Here is a 24,032-nt window from a genome sequence, read left to right as displayed (position 1 = left end):
AAAATAAAATTGTTCCTTTATACCCAATTTTTCAGCACTTTGAATTAAATTTCTTTTTAAAATTGAAAGATATTGCTTGTGATCCATTATGCCATCAATAAAACAAAGATTTCCGGGTCCGGAGGCGGACATACATCCCCAAACCATCACTGAACCGCCACCGTGTTTAACAGTGGCACGCAGGTTTTTCTCTTTCAGCTCCTCATTTGGCTTCCTCCATACATACGACTGCCCATCTGATCTGAATATGTTGTATTTGCTTTCGTCGCAAAATATCACATCTTTCCAGAATTCAATGTCCTTATTTTATAGGTTTTTGCAAAATTAATTTGTTTGTTTTTATTTTCCTTACTAATGTAGGGGTTTTTTTTTTCTTGCGACTCTGCCATTGAGGTTGTTTTTTCTTAGAACTAATCGCAAAGTTTCTGGATTGCAGTCAATTTCAAGATGTTCTTTAACTTGTGTTGTAAGTTTTGGAGAACTTAAATGAGGATTTGCTCTGATTTGGTTTACTATCCACCGCTCGTTAGCGTCCGTAAAAAGCTTTGGCCGTCGTGTTTTCACTTTGTTTTCTACAGATTTTGTTTCTTTAAAGCGTTTTATGGTGTCACATACAGTTGATCGCTCGATTTACAAGTTTGCCGATTTCACGCATGGTTTTTCCATTTTTATGGTGCTCAATAATTATTTTTCGCACTTCCACCGAAGTTTGGCTACGTTGTCGACTCATTTTACAAAAAAGAAAATGCGTACTTGACACAATTTTCTTGACACAATTTACTTCCAAAACTGTCGATCGTTCCTCAATTAACTATATATAATTTAAAAAATGGGATTCCCCCATTTAAACTGTCAGAAATTACGAAGTGATGCCAGATGTCCGAGTTCTTTTTTGGCGTGAATTCCCCTCATTTTGAAAGTTTTTTGTTATTGTAAAAGAAGTGTACACGACTTAACTTATGTTTTTGTTATTTCTTAAATTATATAAATAAAGCATTTAGAAATCGAAATATATTGTTTCAAATTGCTTTTACTTTAGCAGTGTTTTTTATACAAAGTTTTAACTAAGGTTTGTCCGAGTTCTTTATTGAGCCACTGTAGATGTATTAACATGTGTAGTGCTTGTTGTTACAGTGATGGGAAAAATAATGGAGCCAATTTCGTATTTTCTTAACTGATGCAAGTATTTTTGAAAAAGAGGTTGTCTGTAAAGTCGGTTTACTGACGATAGTTTAACGTGACAACGTCATAAGAAAATACTGATGTAATGGTTGCAATTTTCAAAACAAAATTTTAATTTTATTTGTTTGATAAATATTTTGTATGGATATAGAGGAGGAGGTAAATGGAATCGCAATGGAATAGGTCCAGTTACATTTATACAAACGTGAAAAATGACGAAACATTTATCAAATTCATGAAAGATATGTTCAATTTCGATTGTGCATCAAACGTTAATAAGTCAACAACACTAAGAGGCAACATCATCGATTTGCCTTTTTCAAGACACTTTACACTCGAATCACTCCCTTTCATTTCCTACTTTTCTCAACAGAGAAATGGTTCATTACCATGCACACAGGAAGAAGGCATATGCAAATACAAATATGTGAATTTATATACAAATGCGCATATACATACATACACATACATATATACATATATGCTCACTCAAGTAGGAGAGAGCCAGATGTCGAACGTTGCCGAACGTGAGGCCGATTGTGCTCTTTGTCGTTCGTTCCGCGCTCTCGCTTGTAGTTCAAGCAAGGTAACGACGATTGAGCAAGATAATGACGAATGAGCAAGATAACGGCGATTGAGCAAGATAATGACACATTTTTTCGTGCGTGCAGCCGGCTAAATCGAATTATAAGACGTTATCACGGATAGAAAAATGTTTTAAGTAGTTTGTTAAATTCTATATATGTATACCTGCCGTTTTTTGCTAAAGAAAGTAGGAAAAGAAGCATTTCGAATTGTTTTCAATGGCTTGATAAATTTAGACGAATGGTGTAATACTTCCTAGGCGGCCGCCGTAGCCGAATGGGTTGGTGCGTGTCTACCATTCGGAATTCACAGAGAAAAACGGAGGTTCGAATCTCGGTGAAACACCAAATTAAGAAAAACATTTTTCTAATAGCGGTTGCCCCTCGGCAGGCAATGGCAAAGCTCCGAGTGTATTTCTGCCATGAAAAAGCTCCTCATAAAAATATCTGCCGTTCGGAGTCGGCTTAAAACTGTAGGTCCCTCCATTTGTGGAACAACATCAAAACGCACGCCACAAATAGGAGGAGCAGCTCGGCCAAACAGCCAAAAAGGGTGTACGCGACAATTATATATATATATAAAATCCTTCTTCGATAAAAAATTGTACAACTAAAGTGACCTACCATTTTCAGTTATAACATAACAGTTAGATTTTAAGAAGAGGTAAATACTATAGTTTCGTGGCACCCAGACTTTTTCCAAATCGAGATGGTTCGGCAATAAGTAAATTTCTACTTTTGATTTTCGACCAGATGTGGGCTGATTAGGGGTCCCTATCTACCTATTGCAATCTTTTGCTAATACTAAAGCAAATCAGATATTTTTTCTATGAAACTGAGACGCTGTACATACAAAGATGAACTCGACGCGGTCATATTTCCGTATTAAAAAGTAGTTTTATTACTTACTATATAAGTGGCCATTGACTCTTTCAGAACTTCTCAAATCAAACAATGCGCTAGAAATTGTAATAAAAATATTTGAAATATTGCATAACTGTAATAAAGAAACCTTAAAAAAGACGAACAATTGTTTGTGTTGCTTGTGTTTTTGCTGTTGTAGCAGTATACAACTTTTTATTTTAGTGAATGCTGCTAAAGTGACAATCCTTGGCTGCATATAAATCCGTGTCGTCCCGGTAACGTTAACTGACTGTCGGTGGAACGGCTGTGCTGAGCACTTGGTTGCTTAGGATGTTCGTAAATGAATGCCGGGATCTAAACAAGGTCTTAAGGTGCGTCCAGCTTTTGGGAAAATTTGCCGGAGTTGTAATTCTTGGGCGAATTGAAATCTATCAATCTTCCACTAGCATAGACGCGACTGCTGTTTTCTATTACTAATATATTCCTTTCGTCGTCGTTTGTGAATATAACGGTTGCCCATGAATATAAAAAAAGTATAAACTTATTTTGCGGGGTAAAAGTTTTGGAAAGTTTGAAGCGGTTAGAAAACATCTTAAGAAATTGATAAAAGAACAAAGGCCAACTGGAGCACAATAGCGATTTTATGTGAAAGACGTTATAATGTTGGCAAACTTAAAAAAAGTCATGCCTATACTCAAGGATGATAGATTTACACGGTTTGCTCTTTAACTATGGTGAAAAAGAAAACTGCAAGGGGAACTTTGGCTACCACGTCACTTGGGAAATGGGCAGCCGAATTCTGCATGATCACCTCACATCATCCAATCAGTCGTTGTTCAATGAGCAACGAAGTGTCATTGGTTAATGTTTTCCCTATACCACCAACACAATCTAAGTTTTTTTATAAACACACCTCAAGTGACGTTAGCCAATCAGTTGATTCCTTAAAACTCTGGGAGCCAAATAACCTCTAAAAATAGGTGCTTGTCTTAGATTTTTTTTTTTCCTACATACTGAAGGGAGTAGTTCTCTCTTAGGAGTTTTGCAGTGCAATTTTGGCTGTGGTGAATTTTTGAATATTTTTTTTTGGCGCTCAACTAGGACTGGAAAACCGATCCTTATTGGCTATTTCGAATTTCAACTTCCCAATAAATGTTTTAATATACATAGTCAGAATTAAGAATTATTAATAGGCGGGGGCAAATATCCTACAAATAAGGTCTGAAATTAAATCAAATCTTAAGCTAAAATCTTTAATTAAATTAAATAAATAAAAAATAAAAATAAATATTATAATGTAGGTGGCTTTTATTATTTGCTCCAATACTGTTTAATTTTAGTTTATTCGCCATAAGCTATGCAGCTAAATTTCTGACATGTGGAAGATTAACAATTTAATTGCTGTGAAATGTGTTGATCGCCAACGCGACTAACTGTGAGCTATCAATATATTTATTATTAATATTAATATAAATCGAGTCACCAACAGACAGCCATTAAAAGTTTAAATATACGATGTGTTTACTAGGTGTCCGCTAGTTTGGTTGCTATTAAAGTTGTTGGCGCATTCATTGAATAATTATTTATTTGGTTTTTTTTTATAACTCATTTCATTATCAGACCACAAAATAATAATTAAATACGTAGATATACAAATATGTACATATGTGTGTGCACATACTCAAGCAAACTTGTTAGTAATAGATAGTGCGAGTGGCTGTAAAATAACCGATACTTACAAATGTACAAATGGATAATATAATTGAATTTTTCCAGAAGATAGATGGAATAGGCGTTATAGAAGTTATTATCTTTTTAGTTACAAATATACTTTTCGAAAATCAAATGGTATAGTGTTTTGCTAATGCACTTCTAGCGAATTCGGAGGCAGGAATAGTTAACGATTGTATTCTTTTTCACCCTGTACTGCATACATACATACATCTGTATACTGATATATATATGCATGTACGTGCTCTCCAATATTTTACAGTTAATAGTCACTGACAGTTTTTGTGAAATACTATGGTCGCGTTTCTGAGAGTGGAAATCCCATTGCGTTTGACTTGTGAGGGTCAAATTCACACCCGATAAGGAAAATCGATTTTCATTTAAAGGAGTGTTGAAGGAATAGCAAGCTATGTTTTAAATTTGCGCATTAAATGTGGAAACGTTATTTCTAAGCACGAATATGCGTGCATACTAGCCATATATGTATGTATGTATGTCTGTGTATTTATTTACGTTCATATGTGTGTGTATATGTGCAAATGAAATTCATTTACATGAGAGGTCAATATTTTGCTTTACCTTTTTTTCTGATCATCTATTTGTTATAGGTACAATAATTTTTTTTGTTTTTGCTTTTCTTTTAGTTTTATTTGCTGTACGAGTTTTATGCGCTTCGTTTAATTGTTCGGTCGTGTTTTTGTTATTTGGTTTTCTCAGTCTTCCATAGATTTATTCCAAGCGCATTTACTTACATATTTGTTTAGCTGCAGTTATTGGGGTATTTCAGATTTTAGCGTTTTCGCTACTTAATAAAAGTGCACTTTTAATCAATGCAAATATTTCCAAAGACTACAAATGTGAAAAGGGGCTTGCAAATTCAACGCTGTCAAGTGTTCGACCAACAAGCGCCAGCCAGCGAACCAATGTATGCCTGTAGTAATTTAGAAAAAACGAATGAGAGTTGGAAATTATTCCGGTTTTAAATTTAGAAAATCTGTTTGCATACCTACAGTGAATATTAAAATTAAAACAGTTTGAAACAAAAACTATCAAATGGAACAACATAAAAGAAAAAGAGAAATGAAAAATTAATTAAATAAAAGAATATATATAAAAAGAACATATAAAAAATAAATAAAATTCAAGATTGTAAATAAAATTAAATGAAATGTAAAAACTTAGAAAAATATGAATGTTCAAGGAAGTACAAAATGAAAAAAAAAAAATTAAATAAAGAGATAAATAAATAACGAAAAAAATTGTAAAATTAATAAAAAATAACAAATTGTAAAAAAAAATATAATAAAAAATTTAAAGTAAATAAAAAGGAATTAAAAAATATAATAAAATATAGTAAAATTTATATATATATATTAATATACAATATTTTGAAATAATTCAATAAAATAAAATTAATAATTAATTTAATAATAAAAATTAAATAAAATAAAATTACAATAAATAAAAAAAATGTATTTTCCAACCAAAATTAGAAAATGAAAAAATTAACATAAAATTAAATAAAAGCAAAATAAAAAACATAATAGAAAGAATAAAATAAAAATAATTATAAAAAAAAGAAAATAAATTATTTTGGCATTAATGACTTGTGGATTAAATTGTCCATGTATCTATCAACAGCACTAATACCAAGCTTCAGCTCAAGCTCCTTGGTCAATGTCGCGAGCAAAATTATCGGTGCGCGGGTGGAACTGTGCGTCTTAAGGTTCCTTGCACTGCAAACATGGGAAACCTTAGAACACTAGTTAATGTTGTTGTTATAGCGGCATAAACAACCCCATCTACAGGGATTGCTACTGGGGTGACAGTCCTTGACCGGATATAAATCTGAGGCGTTCCAGTAACCTAGAATCGACTGTTCAAACACTGGTTTTCGGTATCATTGCTGAACTACGAAAGCGAGCAATTAGCAGCATATGAGACCCGCAAGTTTTATAGCCAATTGAACTTTATTTATTATAAGCCTAAAATCCTTTACCAACAATTTTTTAAAATCATAAATAGCTAAGAAATCGACTTAGTTTCTAAAGGGGGTGTACATAATTTTTTCCTACAGACCTGCCTGCTGTCGTCCAAGCACTTAAGACGCGTCGTTGATCTTTTGCAAACTAATTCCTTCTGATTCCTTATCCTTAGTGACCGGTGTGGATTAACTTCGGTGTGGCGTGACGTTTTGTGCGTGGGCGTCTCTGTATTAGTGTACGCAGCGTAATTGGCATGTGAAAAGATACAACGAAATCCGGTTGTTCACTCCCCATATCATTCGCGTATGATTTCTCGCTCTTTGTTTGCTTCAGTATTTGCGGTTTTTGTATTGATTTGTTCTTTACGAAATTCATTGATTTTGTCATTTCATATTCTTTTAGAAATTGCTTCAACCTGTCTTTATCATTTTTGTTACTTATCGTTGTTGTCTCTATTTCTTTGCTGGGTTCGAGTAGTAAAGAGCTGTCGGCGCTATGTATGCTCATCATTTTGGAGCCCTTGCGTTTTTTCACCAACGGTTTATCTCGAAATCGCTTACGTTTGCCGCGAGCGCGCAAAATACGGTAGAGCCGATACAATTTGCTTTTGCCAATCCTACCTCCATGCTGTACTCGTACTCTGATGGATCTGTCTGGTTTTCTCGGAGTACCCGTGGGTATCTTTTCCAATGGCGTAATCGCAAGCACAACCGAAGTATTTGCTTGATTCGCAATTTGCTGATGGCGGTAGGTGAGCGGACGTGCTTGTTTAGCGAATGATTGCTTAAGTCGATTATGTGTTTCCTTTTCTCTACCTCCACTAAAACCATTACCAAATTCTGTGCTGAGCGACGTGCTGGCAAGACTGCTGCTGCTGTTCTTATCTGTCATAGAACAGGTTGACGTAGCGACTGCTGGAGGGACTCGCTGTGGCGATATTGGCAAAACAAGTTGCAAGGGATCCAGCCCCGTTGGCAGGTATTTGGGTTGCAGAACGTGGTTAGGTTCTCTCGAACTAGCTACGAACTTTGTAGCCTGCAGCGTATGCTTCTTCGCCACCCTCAATTCGTCCTGCTCCATTGGCAACCCTTGAAAATATTTAGCTTTTGTTGAAGTATCGGTAAGTTGTTGTTTAACGACAACCGTCTTAGGCAATGCCTTGGCTTTCACTTTCGGTTGCCCTGCACCGCTTTTTGTACGACCGGCAGCTTTGCGTCGTTTTACTTTCAATAAATTCTTTTTGTTTTTCTTCAACGTTTCTTGTAATTGGTATGACATCGAGGGCCTGCGTCTGCGCGCCGTTGTTCCATCCTGTAGGTCTGATTTTTGAATGCCAGATGGCGTCGCTGAGCAGGAATTGCGTCTTTTTCTAACTTTCTTTCCGCTGCTAACTTTTAAATTGTCCAAATTACTCTCTTGTGAAGAATTATTTACGAGTTTCCGAGGTTTCAGTATCCACTTCATACGCATATGGCCGCTGTTTGGTCGCTTCGTCGGCATGTTCACTTGGCAGCGATATTTTTGGTAGTCATTGCGCATCTTTTCGAATACCGTCTTTTGTAAGCCTAGTAATGTGTTGGCGGCTTGCTCCTTCTTAACTTGGGCGCGCGCATAGGGGTTGGTGTCGCTCTGTACCTTCACCGACCATAGGTAGTTGTGGCTGTCATATTCACTACCGGGACGTTGCTGCTGATCGCCGAGCTTACGCACTTGACAAACATCTTTGAGCCTTACCGGTTCGCTATCATTGCAAACATGCTCGATAGGTGTTGCAATTTTATTGTGGGGGGATATTTCATCTTTATCGTGTAGTATGCCCCTATAAATAGGCGAATTTGGCATTTTATTTATTTTTATTGTAAAATTTTGTAAATTATGTGCCGGAATAGAGAAGTCATTATTCTGTAAACGTTGAAACCGATTGACTCAAAGAAAAAAAATATTTGGCTACTCGTAATACTTTTTTTTGGTAGCAAAAAATGTAGGAAAGCATGTATCTAGATTCTGGGGTTTTGGTCCTTCGATCGCTATTTGTGGCAATGCTAATTATGCGGCCGCCGTAGCCGAATGGGTTGGTGCGTGATTACCATTCGGAATTCACAGAGAGAACGTTGGTTCGACTCTCGGTGAAACACCAAATTAAGAAAAACATTTTTCTAATAGCGGTCGCCCCTCGGCAGGCAATGGCAAAGCTCCGAGTGTATTTCTGTCATGAAAAAGCTCCTCATAAAATATATCTGCCGTTCGGAGTCGGCTTGAAACTGTAGGTCCCTCCATTTGTGGAACAACATCAAAACGCACGCCACAAATAAGAGGAGGAGCTCGGCCAAACACCCAAAAAGGGTGTACGCGCCAATTATATATATAAGGTTGGCAAAAAAGTCTTGCGGTATTTCCGCAAGCTTGTCTTTGCAAGCGCGTAGTTCTAGTTGTATTCGTCGCATCGGTTCACGCTAGAGCTTTTTGAAAAGCTATTTTCACGTGCTAACACGTGTTTGATTAATTGTTGTTTGCTTTTAGTCGTTCGTGAGTTGTAGCGTCGCAAACATGGAGCAAAATAAAGAGAAAATACGGCATATTTTACAGTACTACTACGATAAAGGCAAAAATGCATCTCCTGCTGCCAATAAAATTTGTGCAGTTTATGGACCCGATACAGTTTCCATTTCCACCGGACAACGATGGTTTCAACGTTTTCGTTCTGGTGCAGAGGTGATCGAAGATGCGCCACGGTCCGGAAAGCCTGTCGCCAAAATTGCGATAAAATCGCTGTATTGATCGAAAGAGACCGGCATAGTAGCAGCCGTAGCATCGGCCAAGAGCTGGGCATGAGTCATCAAACCGTTATAAACCATCTGAAGAAGCTTGGATTCAAAAAGAAGCTCGATGTATGGGTGCCACACGACTTGACGCAAGAAAACATTTTTGCCCGTATGGATGCATGCGAATCGCTTCTGAATCGCAACAAAATCGACCCATTTTTGAAGCCGATGGTGACTGGCGATGAAAAGTGGGTCACTTACGACAACGTGAAGCGCAAACGGTCGTGGTCGAAAAGCGGTGAAGCTGCCCAGACGGTGGCCAAGCCTGGATTGACGGCCAGGAAGGTTCTTCTGTGTGTTTGGTGGGATTGGCAGGGAATCATCCACTATGAGCTGCTCCTCTATGGCCAAACGCTCAATTCGGACCTATACTGCCAACAACTGGACCGCTTGAATGCAGCACTCATGCAGAAGAGGCCATCTTTGATCAACAGAGGCCGAATTGTCTTCCATCAGGACAACGCCAGGCCACACACATCTTTGGTGACGCGCCAGAAGCTCCGGGAGCTCGGATGGGAGGTTTTTTTGCATCCACCGTATAGTCCGGATCTCGCACCAAGTGATTACCACCTATTTCTGTCCATGGCGAACGAGCTTGGTAGTCGGAAGTTGTCCTCAAGAGAGTCCTGTGAAAATTGGTTCTCCGAGTTTTTTGACAATAGGGAAGCGAGCTTCTATAAGAGGGGCATTATGAAGTTGGCATCTCGTTGGGAACTCGTCATCGAAGAAAACGACTTAAATCGCATTATTATAACCAATTTTATGAAAAATTGAAAATTCAATAAAAATACCGCAAGACTTTTTTGACAACTTTATATATAATTATGAGCCTCTTTTATTTCAACAGCTTTGAATCCAAAATTTTTTAAATTAGATGGAAAATTCTGATGTCACTCAAATAAAACTCGCGAGAATATAATTTTTTATGAATTTGTAAATATTTATTTCTTGTTTAAAATACAAATCGCGAACGCATACGAATTCTTCTGACCTGCGAAAAATGCCCTATTAGTTTCCTAATATTTCTATGCGAGACTCTGGGAGAGAGAGAGAAAAAACTGGGATTCTGTGCCGATCTTTGCCATATTTTCGAGAAATGCTACGAAAAAGGAATCGCGATCACTATCTGCTGATACTAAATCACATGCAATGATCCGCCGTTCCAGGATAGTTGATTTTACGCTGTCCAGCAGCTTTCGTCAAAAATTTGTGGGAAATTTTATACTCTTTGCATACTGCTATTACTTTCAGCCACCAGTCTTTGTGATCCTGCAGGCATGAAGAATGCTTAGGGAACGTGGGAACGAGAGAGATATTAATATCTTTTCTGATAGTCCAGCTGCGTTCAAGGCACTGACGACGCCATGGTGCAGATCCAAACTGGCCAACTCCTTTAAGGAGGATATCAAATCTTTTGGGTGTGCAGGTAACATTTCTCTGATCTGGGTTCCAGGACATATGAACATAGAGGGAAATAATTTGCTGATGAGCTTAGTCCTAGAGATCTCCTACACAGGCATTGGCATCCCCTTGACTGTTGTTAAAGAGAAATTGCACAACTTATTTCTCAGAAAAGCGCAGGATAGATGGAGATCAATTTTTTCGTGTGCTGTTTCGAAAAGCTTTTGGTCCCAGTACAATAGACGCAGGACGCGAATAGTTCTGGGGACTCCTGGCCATCCAATTTCCAAACTCGTAGTTGTGTTTACCGATCGTTGGAACATCACCACACACGCAGGAAAGCCAGGTTTACCATTTAATCCCCATTACAGAAGCTGTGGGAACTTTTCAGAGAAGGAGACTGTTGAGTACTTTCTCTGTAAATGTCCGGGTTTGGCAGCTAGACGATTAAGGTTTCTTCGACAAAGAAATTCAAAGCTATAATTTAGTATTTTAATAGTAAGTTTGCAAATTTGATCCTTTTATAGAAGCCGCAGAGTTGGAGTTGACATCCACGGAGCGAGATCTTTTTTGTTCACAGGCTAAACGCTATGCTATTCGAAGGGCTGCAGATCCTCCTGAAAACCATTTTTGTGTTAGCTATTAGCTCCTTCAGTATTTTAAGATTTAAGGAAGAACTAAGAACTAAGTTACATTATGTATTTGCTTTTTATTAGGCTCTCATAACACAGTCATCTCACCAGTGCTTGTTTTTCAAAGCGGTTTTAGCAAATTTATATTAATTTTCAACCAAAAAGTTAAGGGTTATACTACAACCTCAAAGTTATACTGCTAATTTGACCGCTTTACTGTGTGGCTACCATCCGTTGGTTTTCCAATTTTCAACTGTTTAAACGAAAAGTCTCGTTTTTCGGCGGGGTTGAGTTTTCTTCTTCGCTAGACTCGAGTGTGGTAGCATGAATACTGGCAAGACCTTGGTTGTTTGTTCACGTATAAACATATTTCCAGAGCTCAGATTTTGTGGCAAATAAATGGCAGTGCTGGCGTTACGGTATGATTCCAGTTCGAGTATAGACGGCGCCTTCTGCAGCTTATTGCTGTCACGCCAAGACGCACTCCCATTAATAGGATTGAGTTCAGATCCTTTTTGATTGCACCGGTTGCGATAAGCTCCACCGAAAACAGGCATGTACTCCATTTTCGGAAAGGAATTGCCCACAACGATTTCGATTACAAATTTTTTTATGAGAACAAAATGCGTTAATAAAATGAAAATAGCAAGTTTTTTTTTGTAAGTTTTTTCAAAAGTTAGTGCCGTTAAAGCAGTTTTAACAGTGTATGCGTAAGGATTAAGTTTCTGCAAAGCGATAAATTAAGGCCTGAGTGTAAGTAATCGAACTTGGACTTCCTAAGTAATCAAAATCCAGTCCACTAATCAATTATGCCTTCTTTTAAATATTTTAATCACATTTTCTTCAAGTCCGGTACACACGGAATTGTCGTTCCGTTACCCGACCATGACGAGGTGAGAATAGTGATAACGCGTCTAAAGAACAACAAAGCCGCGGGCGCCGACGGACTGCCGGCTGAGCTATTCAAACATGGCGGCGATGAGCTGGTAAGGTGCATGCATCAGCTTCTAAGCAAAATATGGTCGGATGAAAGCATGCCTGCCGATTCGAATTTAAGTGTGCTCTGCCCAATCCATAAGAAGAGCGATCTTGCAATCTGTGCCAATTACCGCGGGATAAGTCTTCTAAATATCGCCTATAAGGTTCTAGCAAGCGTATTGTGTGAAAAGTTGAAGCTCACCGACCTGGAAAGTCTACCATCGACATTCACAATACGCCAAATCTTGGAAAAGAATCGACACACACCATCTTTTCGTCGACTTCAAAGTTGCATTCGATAGTATGAAAATAGGTTTCCTGTATGCCGCGATGTCTGAATTTGGTATCCCCGCAAAACTAATACGGCTATGCAAGATGACGTTGCTCAACACCAGCAGCGCCGTCAGAATTGGGAAGGACCTCTCCGAGCCATTTGATACCAAACGAGGTTTCAGACAGGGTGACTCCCTGTCGTGTGACTTCTTTAACCTGATGTTGGAGAGGATCGTACGAGCCGCAGAACTTAATCGCTCAGGCACAATTTTTTATAAGAGCGTACAATTGTTGGCGTATGCCGATGATATCGACATCATCGGCCTTAACAACCACGCTGTTAGTTCTGCCTTCTCCAAACTGGATAAAGAGGTAAAGCGAATGAGTCTGGTGGTGAACGAGGACAAAACGAAGTACCTCCTGTCATCAAACAAACAGTCGGCGCACTCGAGTATCGGCACCCACGTCACTGTAGACAGTTATAATTCTAGTTTGTAACAGACTTCGTTTATTTAGGAACCAGCATTAACACCGATAACAATGTCGGCCTTAAAATCCAACGTAAAATCTCTTTTGCCAACAAGTGCTACTTTGGACTAAGTAGGCAACTGAGCAGTAAAGTCCTCTCTCGACGAACAAAACTAACACTCTACAAGACTCTCATCATGCCCGTCCTAACGTATGGCGCAGAAGCTTGGACGATGACAACATCCGATGAAGCGACGCTTGGAGTGTTTGAGAGAAAGATTCTGCGTAAGATTTTTGGACCTTTGTACGTTGGCAACGGCGAATATCGCAGGCGATGGAACGATGAGCTGTATGAGCTTTACGATGGCATAGACATAGCGCAGCGAATAAAGAAAGATCCAGCGGCTACGTTGGCTGGGTCATGTCGTCCGAATAGATACAAACGCTCCGGCTCTGAAAGTATTCCATACGGTACCAGCTGGTGGTAGTAGAGGAAGAGGAAGGCCTCCTCTGCGTTGGAAAGATCAGGTGGAGAAGGACTTGGCTTCACTTGGTGTGTCCAATTGGCGCCGGTTAGCCCGAGAAAGAAACGACTGGCGCGCTTTGTTGAACTCGGCCAAAATCGCGTAAGCGGTTATCGCGCCAATTAAGAACAATTAAGAAGAAGAAGAAGCTCGAGTGAATTTTTGTTGATAGGGAGGCTGTAAGTCAAATGGACTTCCAGGCAGAGGTCAGAGATGAACCCAAATGGCTTGTTGGCTCATACCAAGTCAACTCTGAGTTGCATAACTTTTATGGGAATGGTCGATATAGGGCAGACTTTGCTGCTGATAGCTGCTGTGCAAGAGCCTAGTCATAAAGTCCAAGCAGGATACGATTTCAAAAAATTATTTTATAGGCGAATATCACAGCTTGACTAGTTTTCTATGTGTGAAAAACTTCCAAAAGGCAAGCGCTGTATCTGGCGGTCGCATACACCTCGCCTTAAGGGGTAACACCACTGTACACGCGTAAAATAAACACGATTTTTAAAGAATTTTTTTGTATAGAAGGAAAGGGAAAACAATCACTCTGATTTGGGAAGTTATTACTTATATACTAAAATACAAAACTACAAAGTTTGATCGAAAAATTTTACAAAATGGCGGCATTGGAGACATTTTTGTAATGTGGTTTCTCTTGAAGGAGCTCCGCGGCACGCAGCACAGAGGGTGCAAATTTTAATCTGGAACAAAGAAACATTTTTTTTCTTAATTTAGATAAGAATAGCTAGAGAAACATGTAGGGGATTTAAAAAATATTTATTTTTGTGGAATTAGCAAGCATTTGAAGGAAAAAACTCTATTTTGGACTAAAAAAACGGCACTTAAATAATTGTAACAATCGTTTAAATTAATCTATCGAAAATCCCCTACGCTCTTCTCTTAAGAAGGTTATTATACAGACGTAGTGAAAAACCTGATTAAAAATATTTAAAATTGTTTGAGTTATGCTGCGTGCCAATTTCAGAAAACGTGTTTTGAGAAAAACGCGTTTAAAGTTTGGAAATTTGGAGAAGTCGTTAGGTAGCAGTCACTAACGCTTGGTTAAAAGCTTAAAATATTTATGAAATAAACTTCGGTAACGTATAAAACTTTTTGTTCTGTATTTTAAAAGGTTCAAAGAATTTTTGAAGCTTATAAAAAAAAATCAATTTTTTGAAATTTCTACAGTGGTGTTACCCCTTAAGTGAATTCGCTGGGTAGAAACCCAGGTCGTTCGGTTGCATTATCAGTTTTAAATTCTGTGAACTAACGTTTTCCTTTGTTTTACAGTTCTAATGATGAAGACACAACCTTACCTCAGGATCTGGTTATGCGATCCCTAAAAAACTTCCATAAACAGTAACACTCCCTTTTGAGGATGTCCACACCAAGCAGAAGGGTTTCGCCCAAAAAAAAAAACAACTACCAAAGAAAAATAACGCAGAACCTTGGGTGAGGTACCCACTTTTAATAGCACGCAGGGCAATCGTTACTAGACCTAAGATTTGTGAAAATGTACCAGGAATGTCCGGTTCCTTAATGGGGAAGGTTCCTCTGCGTGGCTAGTAGCTGTTCTTCCAGGTGGAAAGGTGGAAACATCAGCGTCACCTAATATGGACCGCGCAATTTAAGAATGCAATCGGTCAGGTGATGTAAAGCACACTGGGTACGAGTAAAAAAAATTTTTATTGTACATTTTCAAACGCATAATTACAAATATGTGGAATGGTTAATCGGCTAGCCATTTTTATTGTTATGTGGGCAAGTACAACAAATTTCAATTTTCTTCACACAAATTAATTTTGGTTTGGTTCTACTTCCAAATTTCAACTTCCTCGTACTACATTTCTCACATAACAATAACAATCATCTAGCTTATGCAGAACGACAATATTATTCGAAAAGAAAAAATAGATATACATCAAAAAGGCCCAAATATTCCAGCGCTATTTCGCTTCAAATTAAGCTGCCTGCGCTCTTCATTCCACACGCCTGTCGGATAGTGAATAGCGCGTTCCAAGCATTCGCCTGTAAGCGTTGTGCGTTGCAGGTTTCTTGCGCGTTCAGTCTCCTCTTCAACCTCAATCGCTTCTCGTACTGTGCCTTTTCTCCATAATTCCTTCTTTCTTTCCAAATCAACCCGATATTGAAGATCGCTGTCACTGCTCTCATATTGCACTGATATATAATCCATATCTGAATCCATCTGTTCATCATCCGAAATGCTAGAACGCGTAACGCGTTGCTTATTCTTATTGAATATTTCTGACAGACTCGTTGTTGGACTATGTAGACGTTTGACGTACTTTATGCTGTGCTCTGAGGGCGTTTTTAAACGTTTTTCGGTGCTGGTCTTTCTAGTTTTCACTCTTCTTAGCGAATTTCTCTGTTTACTTTGTTGCTGAGAGGCATCACTTTCGTTTGACGCACTCGACTCTTTTGCGCGGCGACGACGATTTGCTGGTGCAAGTATATTGACTTTATCTAAAGGCGCATTCTGTATGGGCAAACTGCTGCGTTTCTTCTTGTGCCCAGTGTTTGCCACGCTCGCGTCGTCTTTAAACGCCATGTATGTGCTGCTTTCCGGCGGAGAGCGCGCAGTTTTATGACCAAATTTGTCGTTATTTGCTATGCCAAATTCAACATGGGACTGTGATTTCACATTCGTTTCCATTGCTAGCTGTTGCCTTACATGTTTCGCTTTCTTTAGCTGTCGCCTATCAGTGTCGCCATACGTTGATTTGTTTTCGGCAAGCTCCTTCTCGCGATTTGTTTGTTGCACAGCAGACTGTTCGGGCCAAAGTCGCGTGATTCGGTGGTTCGAGTCACTCACTTGACTTATGATAGGTCGTGTATTTGAGCGCACCTCAGAACTTTCACTCTTTGACATTGGTTTCGGTTGGTCCGAACAACCCGAAGAGTGACTTGTGTCGGGGAGTGGCAGACGTGCTTCCTTAGCTACTTGCATGGTAGATCTTGTGATGGTGTGTAAAGCGCTGTCATTTATATTTGTTAGATGCTCAGTGTTGTGCGGGCGTTGAAAATTGGTTTTACTGTTTCCTGTGGCTATTTGCACTTGGCTTGTGGTCAAGGACGGTGCGCTATTCCATACCTTTAGCCGCCTCTTTTTGTGAACCAACAGCGGCTGAAAGCCGATATTCGGTGTCCCGTCTACTTCTTTGCCAGCCATTCTTATTGATTGCGACATAAACATTGTGGGACTCACTTTTCCATTGCCAACTTCTTTTAAATTCAACAACTTACTCTCATCCAGCGCAAATATTCGCATGTTCTCTGCAGGTACTGAATGTCGATCGTCTATGTAGAAAAGTTTGCCATTTGGGCTGGAGAGTTTGGTGAGTAGTGTTCTCAATGAGTGCTCTGGTAGTAGCTCGTTCAGTGTGAGTTCAGCACACAGTGCGGCTCTTCGTTGCTCCACGCTTGAATTTGAACTTAATTTTGCTTTGGGTATGCTATTATGCATTTTCCTTTCTGAGTTTTTATTTGATTCGGGATTAGTGCTTAGTGTGCAGTTAGCCGTTGATTTCTTAGTAGCTTTTGTATTGTCGCCAGTCGACGTTCGCCGCTCCATAATGTTTTCGTCGCAATCACTAGCATATCTGACTAGATTTTCATCCGAGTCCGATTCATCTATTTCCTTACATACGCAATCTGTATTACATCTTTGGATTCCTTCATTAGTATGGCGGGTTGTGTGTGGTATCCTTTCGGTATTTGCTTTTTTTGGAATAATTCTTGTTGCTTTCGTTTTGTAATCCCTTATGTAATTCGCTACATTCTCCATGCAAAATTCGGATGTGGATCTACTCGTTTCGATACAAGCGCAGTTTGCCCTACAAGCTCTGGGTTTAAAGTCGGTGAAAAGAGGCTGTTGTGGCGCACTGCCTAGATAGGATTTGGGTGTAATTTTTTGATGTTCGTGTGTTTTATCTCCACGTACGTTTCTGCTTAGTTCCTCCACGTAGCTGCCGTTTACTTCTCTATCCATAGCCCACTTGCTCTTCGCGGAATTCGCTTGTGGTGCTTCGATCTCATTTCTGTTAGAGTTATTTCGTTCTGCCACTTCATTTTGTTTGTCTACTCGTGATCCGCTGGAAATAATATCATCGGAACTGTCTCTAGGCGACAGAGTAGCTCTCTTGCTCGTCACTGGCTTTGTTCTTCGTACACCGAATGCATTTTTGCTGGGCTGACAAGTGTAATTTACAATACTCTCCTCGTAGCTTGCTCTCATTTCTCGATCCTTAATTCTCTTACTATTCACATACGTAGCTCCTTGTGCCTCCAACTCCTCTTTGCTCGGCTTACAGCTAAACATTCTCTCAGAGCTCGTGTGGGTGTAATGGCCCGAGCGCGTCTCAGATTTCTCGCTTATTCCGGTGTTTCTTTTTATTGGTAGCAGTCTCATTTGAGTTATTTCCAAATCTTTCTTTGGCGTGCAGGCACACCTGCTCTCACTCTCTACATAACTTTTATTTCTTAATTTGGCTACTGTTTCGATTGAATCCATGTGAACTATTTCTGGTTCTTGCGTAGCTGGGAAAGTATCTTTTAGGCATTTCACATTTGCTAGGTGTTCACGTACGTAATCTTCACTATTGTTTTGTGCATTTCTTTCTCTGCGCTGCTTTCTTAGTAAATCCTGCATAAATTCGGGCTCAACTTCTTGCTCATCCTCACATACGTAGTTCGTCAAACAATCACTTGAGCTATTGGTGTACTGAGCCAAGTACCTCCGTGTTTTCTCATGCAGCTGTTTCTTTGTGATCAGCTCTCTAACGATTTCTGACTCGGCATCTGTAACCTCGCATTTGCAATTCGTCGCCTTGTCTAAACTTCTAGGTCGGGTGTACAGCCTCTGCTGTGCTGCCAATGAATCGTCTTCTTCAAATTTAAGTATTATCATATCGTTTTTCATTACCGGTGTGCCGTTATCTCCAACTATGCCGCAGGTACAAACTTTGCACCGCTTCTTATCCCTATTCAATTCTATAATTTTACGTACAGCCTTTTGGTCGGCATTTGCTAAACACTCAATTATACTTTTTTGAATATCATTATCCAATTGGTTGACTTTTGCAACGGGCGTCTTTTGCTCGTAATCGCAACACTGGTCCCTTTGTGTGCCTGCTGCAGCCCTTGCTGTTCGACAAATCGCCAGCCTACGACTACAACACTTCTTAATCGCTTTACATGATGTTCTACTAAAACTGCAATCCAATTCGTCGTCACTCTCGCTCCCCGTAGTTGTGTGGTGTTCATAATATTTGTATCGCTTGCCCATTTCACTATATCTGGGATGATTCGGAGATTGTGAGCTCTCTCTTTTGGACTCCTTTCGATAATGCCTTCTTTTTTTGCTAAGGGAGCGATGTTTTTCAGAACATTTATTATTCTTCCTTTTTCGTTTTTTTCGTTTACATTCGCGTATAGAGCATCTACTCGTCTCTCCTCCACTTTGGCTCTCATCTAACGTATCTGGCTGGCTGTCGTCTTTTCTTGAAGCAAACTTCTTTCTATTGCTCTCATTTTCGCTATGTAGCTCTTTGGTTTCGTACGTCTTTTCATGCCTATTCCTTTCTTCTTCCCCGTGCGTTGTTCTCATGCTCGGTCTTTCAACTTTCCGCGGTTTATTTTCCCAATTAATGTCAGCCTCTCCATAATTTTTGTCTTTATCGTTTGTGTTTTCATACCCATTTGCTTTATCTTCGTCGTCCGTTTTATCTCTGCCGTTCGAAATCCTCTCGTTGGCTCGCCCACTGTTGATTGTATAATTAAAATTTTGTATATGTGCTCGTATACTAATATCTTCCTCTAGATCGACAGCCCGATTATTCCCAATGGGTCTCGTACTGGAATCCGTTAATACGTTCGTATTCAGCATTGGCCGTTCGTTCGAGTTTTGAGAGCTTTTGAGCTCGCCGTTTTCCTGGTTCAAATGGGTTGGCTGTGGAGCTGTATAAGTTACACTAACGAGGTTGTCGTTTGTTATGACGTTATCCACTTGTGGTGGTGGTTCGGGAAGCGCATAATCCTGTACATTATTTTGTTCCACGTATCCCAACGCTTGTATAGTAGGTAATATGATTTGACGTGCTGGTTGGGCTGCATATGGTCCTTGCCTATTGTACGGCACGAATGAATTTAACGTGGAATATGTGGCCGGCGCCAGTAGTGTTGGAAGTGGCGCATATACGCCAATTTGCACGACTTGCTTCGGTACATATTCTTGAGTCGCTGAGGCAAGGGGTAGCCGTGTATGCATAGGCCGCACTTTCTCTAGCGTTTGAGGGGTTGGCGGTGGTGACGCTGATCGCGTTCGTCTTGCGGTACTTCGTTTATGTTTACATTCTTCTGAATCGGTGAGAAGTAGTGGCTTGTAGTCATCTGAGACGGTCACATATCTGTTTCCGCCCACCGCATTGCGGTTGTATTTCGGATCGCTTACGTAGTCTGAATTGCACACCACATCATCAAGTAATCTCTCTAGGTTAAATTTTCGTCGCTGCCTACTTTTATAGCTGCACGTCGTAATAGCTGCTGCATCGGTTCCCATTTCAGTTTCTGTAGCACTGTTACTACCTTTGGCATATCCCGGTTCACAGCTTCGTTCAGTCCTAACACAATGCTTGCCCTTTTCGTGGCTTCTGCTTGCTTGCTTCTTGTTTTGCACTCTTGAAAAATCCTCCCCTTCACTTGCACCAGCATCATCCTCATAATATTTTCCTCTTGTTTTGCTCTTATTATTTTTATATCTTTCCGCCGCACGTTGCGTATGCTCACCACGTGCCGAATCGGCGCTTTCATAACTCTGCTCGTTGGCTTCAACAAAACCGTCAGTATAAAGCGATGTGCGTGCGCGCGTATTTTGATTGCCTCTACTCTCGTCCGCCGGCACGCGTCTGGTCGCCATTGGTCACTTTTATAATTTTACGTTTGAAATATGTAATTTTCTCTTTATTTAATTTTATTTTGACTTTATTTCAAAATAATTTTCTGACTTTTGACTATGCTGAATCTTGTGGGCGGAACGGAAGCAATTTTCAACGGACAAGGTGACGATATTTTATGTGCCGGAAGGTAGTTTTAAATTATTCTCGCTTAAATAGTTTTCTAGTAATTCCGCTTACTGCTCAAGTTGGACAATGTTGGTTATTCTTTTTGACGCACATCAAGATATACTCGTAGCTTTCGTTGTTCGATAGCGTGGCTGCCGGCGTCCTACAACAACAACGGCCATTTTCATTCCGAACGTTTTCGGGTGATATGTCTTGTAGACCATTCTTAGCCCCATACGGATATAAGGGATATGACGGACTCGGTTTAGGTTCTGGCGCGCCTCTACCTGCACATGGCACTACTCTAAACGCCATTGGTGGTAATTGACATATTTGATGGCTTTGATTGCATTGCTGCTCGCATAAGTTTGCATCTTCGTGCTGTGCCATGGCATTTGGCTGTACTGCGACACACTGCACATAACCTGGCGCTTGTGATGGTGGAAGGAGTAGTGCACGCTGTCTGTTGAATCCTGTGGGATAATGCTCTTTATACGCTAAATTGTTGAGTTCATTTGCATGCAAATGTTGTTGGTCATCGTAATAGCACTGCTCCTGTGCTTGTTCTTGAGTTACCTGATTAGTGTACTCATATTGCTGACTCTGTTGCATTTCTATAGCTTCCAACTCGTGTTCGGCGCCAACCGACTCTCTTACAATATCTTCATTGAAGTTTGATGGTCGTTGTTCCATAGCTTCAAAGTTCTGTTCGGCGTCAGCGGACTGCATTATTACGTCATAATTGGCGCTTGATGATCGCTGTTCCATAGCTTCAAAGTTCTGTTCGGCGTCAACGGACTGCATTATAACGTCATCATTGGCGCTTGATGGTCGTTGTTCCATAGCTTCAAAGTTCTGTTCGGCGCCAACTGACTGCCTTATAATGTCTTCATTGGCGCTTGATGGTCGCTGTTCCATGGCTTCAAAGTTCTGTTCGGCGCCAACCCACTGCCTTATAAGGTCTTCATTGGCGCTTGGTGGTCGCTCTTCCGTAGCGACATCAAATTGTTTTCCCAGTACACGTGTTTCAAACGGTCCCGAGAAATCTAACGTGGGACGTCTAGAATCGGTAATTCTGTAGTAGATCTGCAAAGAAGCACGTGGTGTAGAATCCTGGAGTGTTGTACTTTGTTGTTGTGAGGCAGATGACTGTGCTGAATATCGATAGGAAGTTTTAGATGTAGATGCGTTGCTGTATGTTGAATTTCGATAACCGTCACTTTGTTGCACAGCGATTTCCACTCTGGCCTCACCGTTGTTACTCATCTCGTATAGCTTTTGGAAAATGATTTGTAGACTTTTCAACATTTGCTCTTCATCGCCGAATATAACTTGCTCATTTGGCATAGCTTGGTAAAGCTGAGCTTTAGGATCGGTAAATCTGTGGTAGATCTGCGCAGAAGCACGTGATGTAGAAGCAACTGGTATAGAAGCACGGGGTGTTGTGCTTTGTTGTTGTGCTGCATATTGATAGGAAATTCTAGGTGTCGCTGTTTCTGGTACAGTGCGCTGCATGTAGTTGTAGTTGCCTTGCGGTGCTGCGCTCATTGGGTATTGATACGAAATTGGTGCAGTGGCATTACTGTATACTGAATTTCGCTTACTGTCCATTTGTTGCACAGCGATTTCCACTCTAGCCTCACCGTTGTTACTCAACGCACATAGCTTTTGGAAAATGATTTGTAGACTTTTCAACATTTGATCTTCATCATATGCGACGGCGACGCCCTCATTTGGCATAGTTTGTTCCTTCGCAGACAAAGTTTCATTTTGCGTATTTTTTTTAAGGTCATATTTTGCATCGCTACTGTATTGCATGGGCGCGTCGTATTTCGTTCGATCGCCTTTATTTGCATTAATGCTTTCTGCATTTTGTTCAACGCGATTTCGGACGTACTTGAGGAACTCTGCATCCGTATTCTTGTTATCGGCTGGTTCCAAAACGATCTTATTTTTACTATCTAATTTATAAATGGCTGTTTCCATGCTAATATCTGCATCTTTATTGGAATGATCTGATGTCGGTTGCGTGCCACCCTTATGGCGCTTTCGCTTGCCCTCCACATCGGCTTGTACCTGTCCTTTATTATGAGACTCAGACGAGAGCTTTCTTTCCATAATTCACATTTGTAATTTTGCGTTTAAATATGTGTATTTTTGTTTTCTTTTTTCATCAATTCTTTTAATGTATGACAGTCGTTTTACAAGGTACATTCCAAAGTAAGAGTAAAAGACCGTCATTCATTACAGACTCTCATTGTCGGGCTATGCGGCGTGTTTCTGTGGATGGCTGGGCTAATGCTCTTTTCGGGAAATAAAAAAATTTTAGGTTTTTTCTATGGGCTTGGCCCGACATCGATGTAGATATTCCGAGCGAAGTTCTAAAATACTTTCCGACAAGCTCTTAAGTCGTGCAAATTGCTGTGGTTTTAAGTCGAAGGAAGTCTTTTCTTCTTTGTTCATACCTTATACGCTGCCATAGCGTCCATCTGACTACGATGAAATTTGCTAAGCTTTATATTTGCACTTTGGGTGGATAGTTGGCTCTGTACTTGAACTAACGATTCATAATCTTCCTGGTGTGCCACGGCAGATATTGCCTCTCAAAGTCGGTGTGTCAATTGTACTCTAGCGGAGCATTAATCCACGCCGCATTCAATACATTACATGCTCAGGAATCGGGCAACCAAACAATTATTTGCTTTTGCTGAAGACGGAAACAAAAAGTATTGTCTACCACAATCCGTGCATGCGACACTAAATAATAGAAACAGTTTTTTCTAATGGTGGACGCCCTTAGGCAGGCAAAGACAAATCTCCGATTTTATTTCTGCCATGAAAAAGTCCGCTTAAAATTGAAGGCCCCTCATCCAAACGAAATGTGTAACAATGATTCCTCTGAGTTCGATCACTGGATTGCTGAATAAAAGTTTGGATTGCTTTAATTGGCAACAATTTAATGGCAGCTTTATTGAATCACTTTATTGCGCGTGCATCTCTGCTTCTAGCGACTTCTATCTCGCCATCTGGTGTCAAGGCGAATTCATGTTTTTGCCACAAAGCACTTGAATAATAATCCAGTTGCACTTGGCAGCATGAAATCATGCCTGTTTTCCACATGATTTTTCCTAGAAATAGTTCTAAAATGCTTCTTGTTTAGAAGTAGATTTTCCTGAACTACTTTCGGGCCTCGTGCGGGCTTTATTTCGCTTTCATTACAAACTTATGATCAAATTTCATTTCAAATGATATTTCCACAATTACGTTTTGTACGGCAGTAACTCTTTCTATTTTTACAAAGTCCTGTTTAGTTTGGAAATCACTTTTTATAAATTTTTTTAGAATTGTGTGCCAAATAAACAGAATTGTAGACTTTTAACCCACACGCAGCGCATGAAAGGTAATTTTTTAGACAATCCCTTTAACCCGCTGGTAGAGCCCTCGCTTTCAACAATAAGTATGAGCACCACCTTGGAGTGTTGTGTTTATATCTTTATTTTGCGTTATAC

At 39.9% G+C, this 24,032-nt stretch overlaps 2 protein-coding genes across 4 annotated transcripts in view; one reads left to right on the top strand and one right to left on the bottom strand.

The window, feature by feature from the left end:
• The window catches only part of LOC129236877 (ceramide synthase), a 52,030-nt gene that overhangs the window by 4,618 nt on the left and 23,380 nt on the right, over nucleotides 1-24,032 (top strand). Inside the window, exon 1 of one of the 3 annotated variants that reach the window (XM_054871151.1) lies at nucleotides 5,104-5,286. The exons of the other annotated variants lie outside the window; for them this stretch is intronic. Within the exon in view, the coding sequence (XP_054727126.1) occupies nucleotides 5,192-5,286 (95 nt within the window). The 5' untranslated portion in view covers nucleotides 5,104-5,191. Of the gene's footprint in view, nucleotides 1-5,103; nucleotides 5,287-24,032 lie in introns of those variants that run through there. 3 annotated transcript variants of the gene reach the window in all.
• On the bottom strand, nucleotides 15,112-20,550 carry LOC129236875 (uncharacterized). The gene has a single exon (XM_054871147.1). It carries the CDS (start codon nucleotides 20,376-20,378, stop codon nucleotides 15,366-15,368), a length of 5,013 nt encoding a protein of 1,670 aa, XP_054727122.1. The 5' UTR covers nucleotides 20,379-20,550; the 3' UTR covers nucleotides 15,112-15,365.

Source organism: Anastrepha obliqua, chromosome 2 (assembly GCF_027943255.1).
Source record: "Anastrepha obliqua isolate idAnaObli1 chromosome 2, idAnaObli1_1.0, whole genome shotgun sequence".
In the NCBI taxonomy this organism is placed as follows: Eukaryota; Metazoa; Arthropoda; class Insecta; order Diptera; family Tephritidae; genus Anastrepha; species Anastrepha obliqua.
The sequence above is the reverse complement of the archived record's forward strand: the minus strand, read 5'-3'. Positions and strand labels throughout refer to the sequence as shown.

Coding starts and splice junctions, on each gene's coding strand:
- LOC129236875 (XM_054871147.1), bottom strand. CDS start 20,378: ATGGCGACCAGACGCGTGCCGGCGGACGAGAGTAGAGGCAATCAAAAT.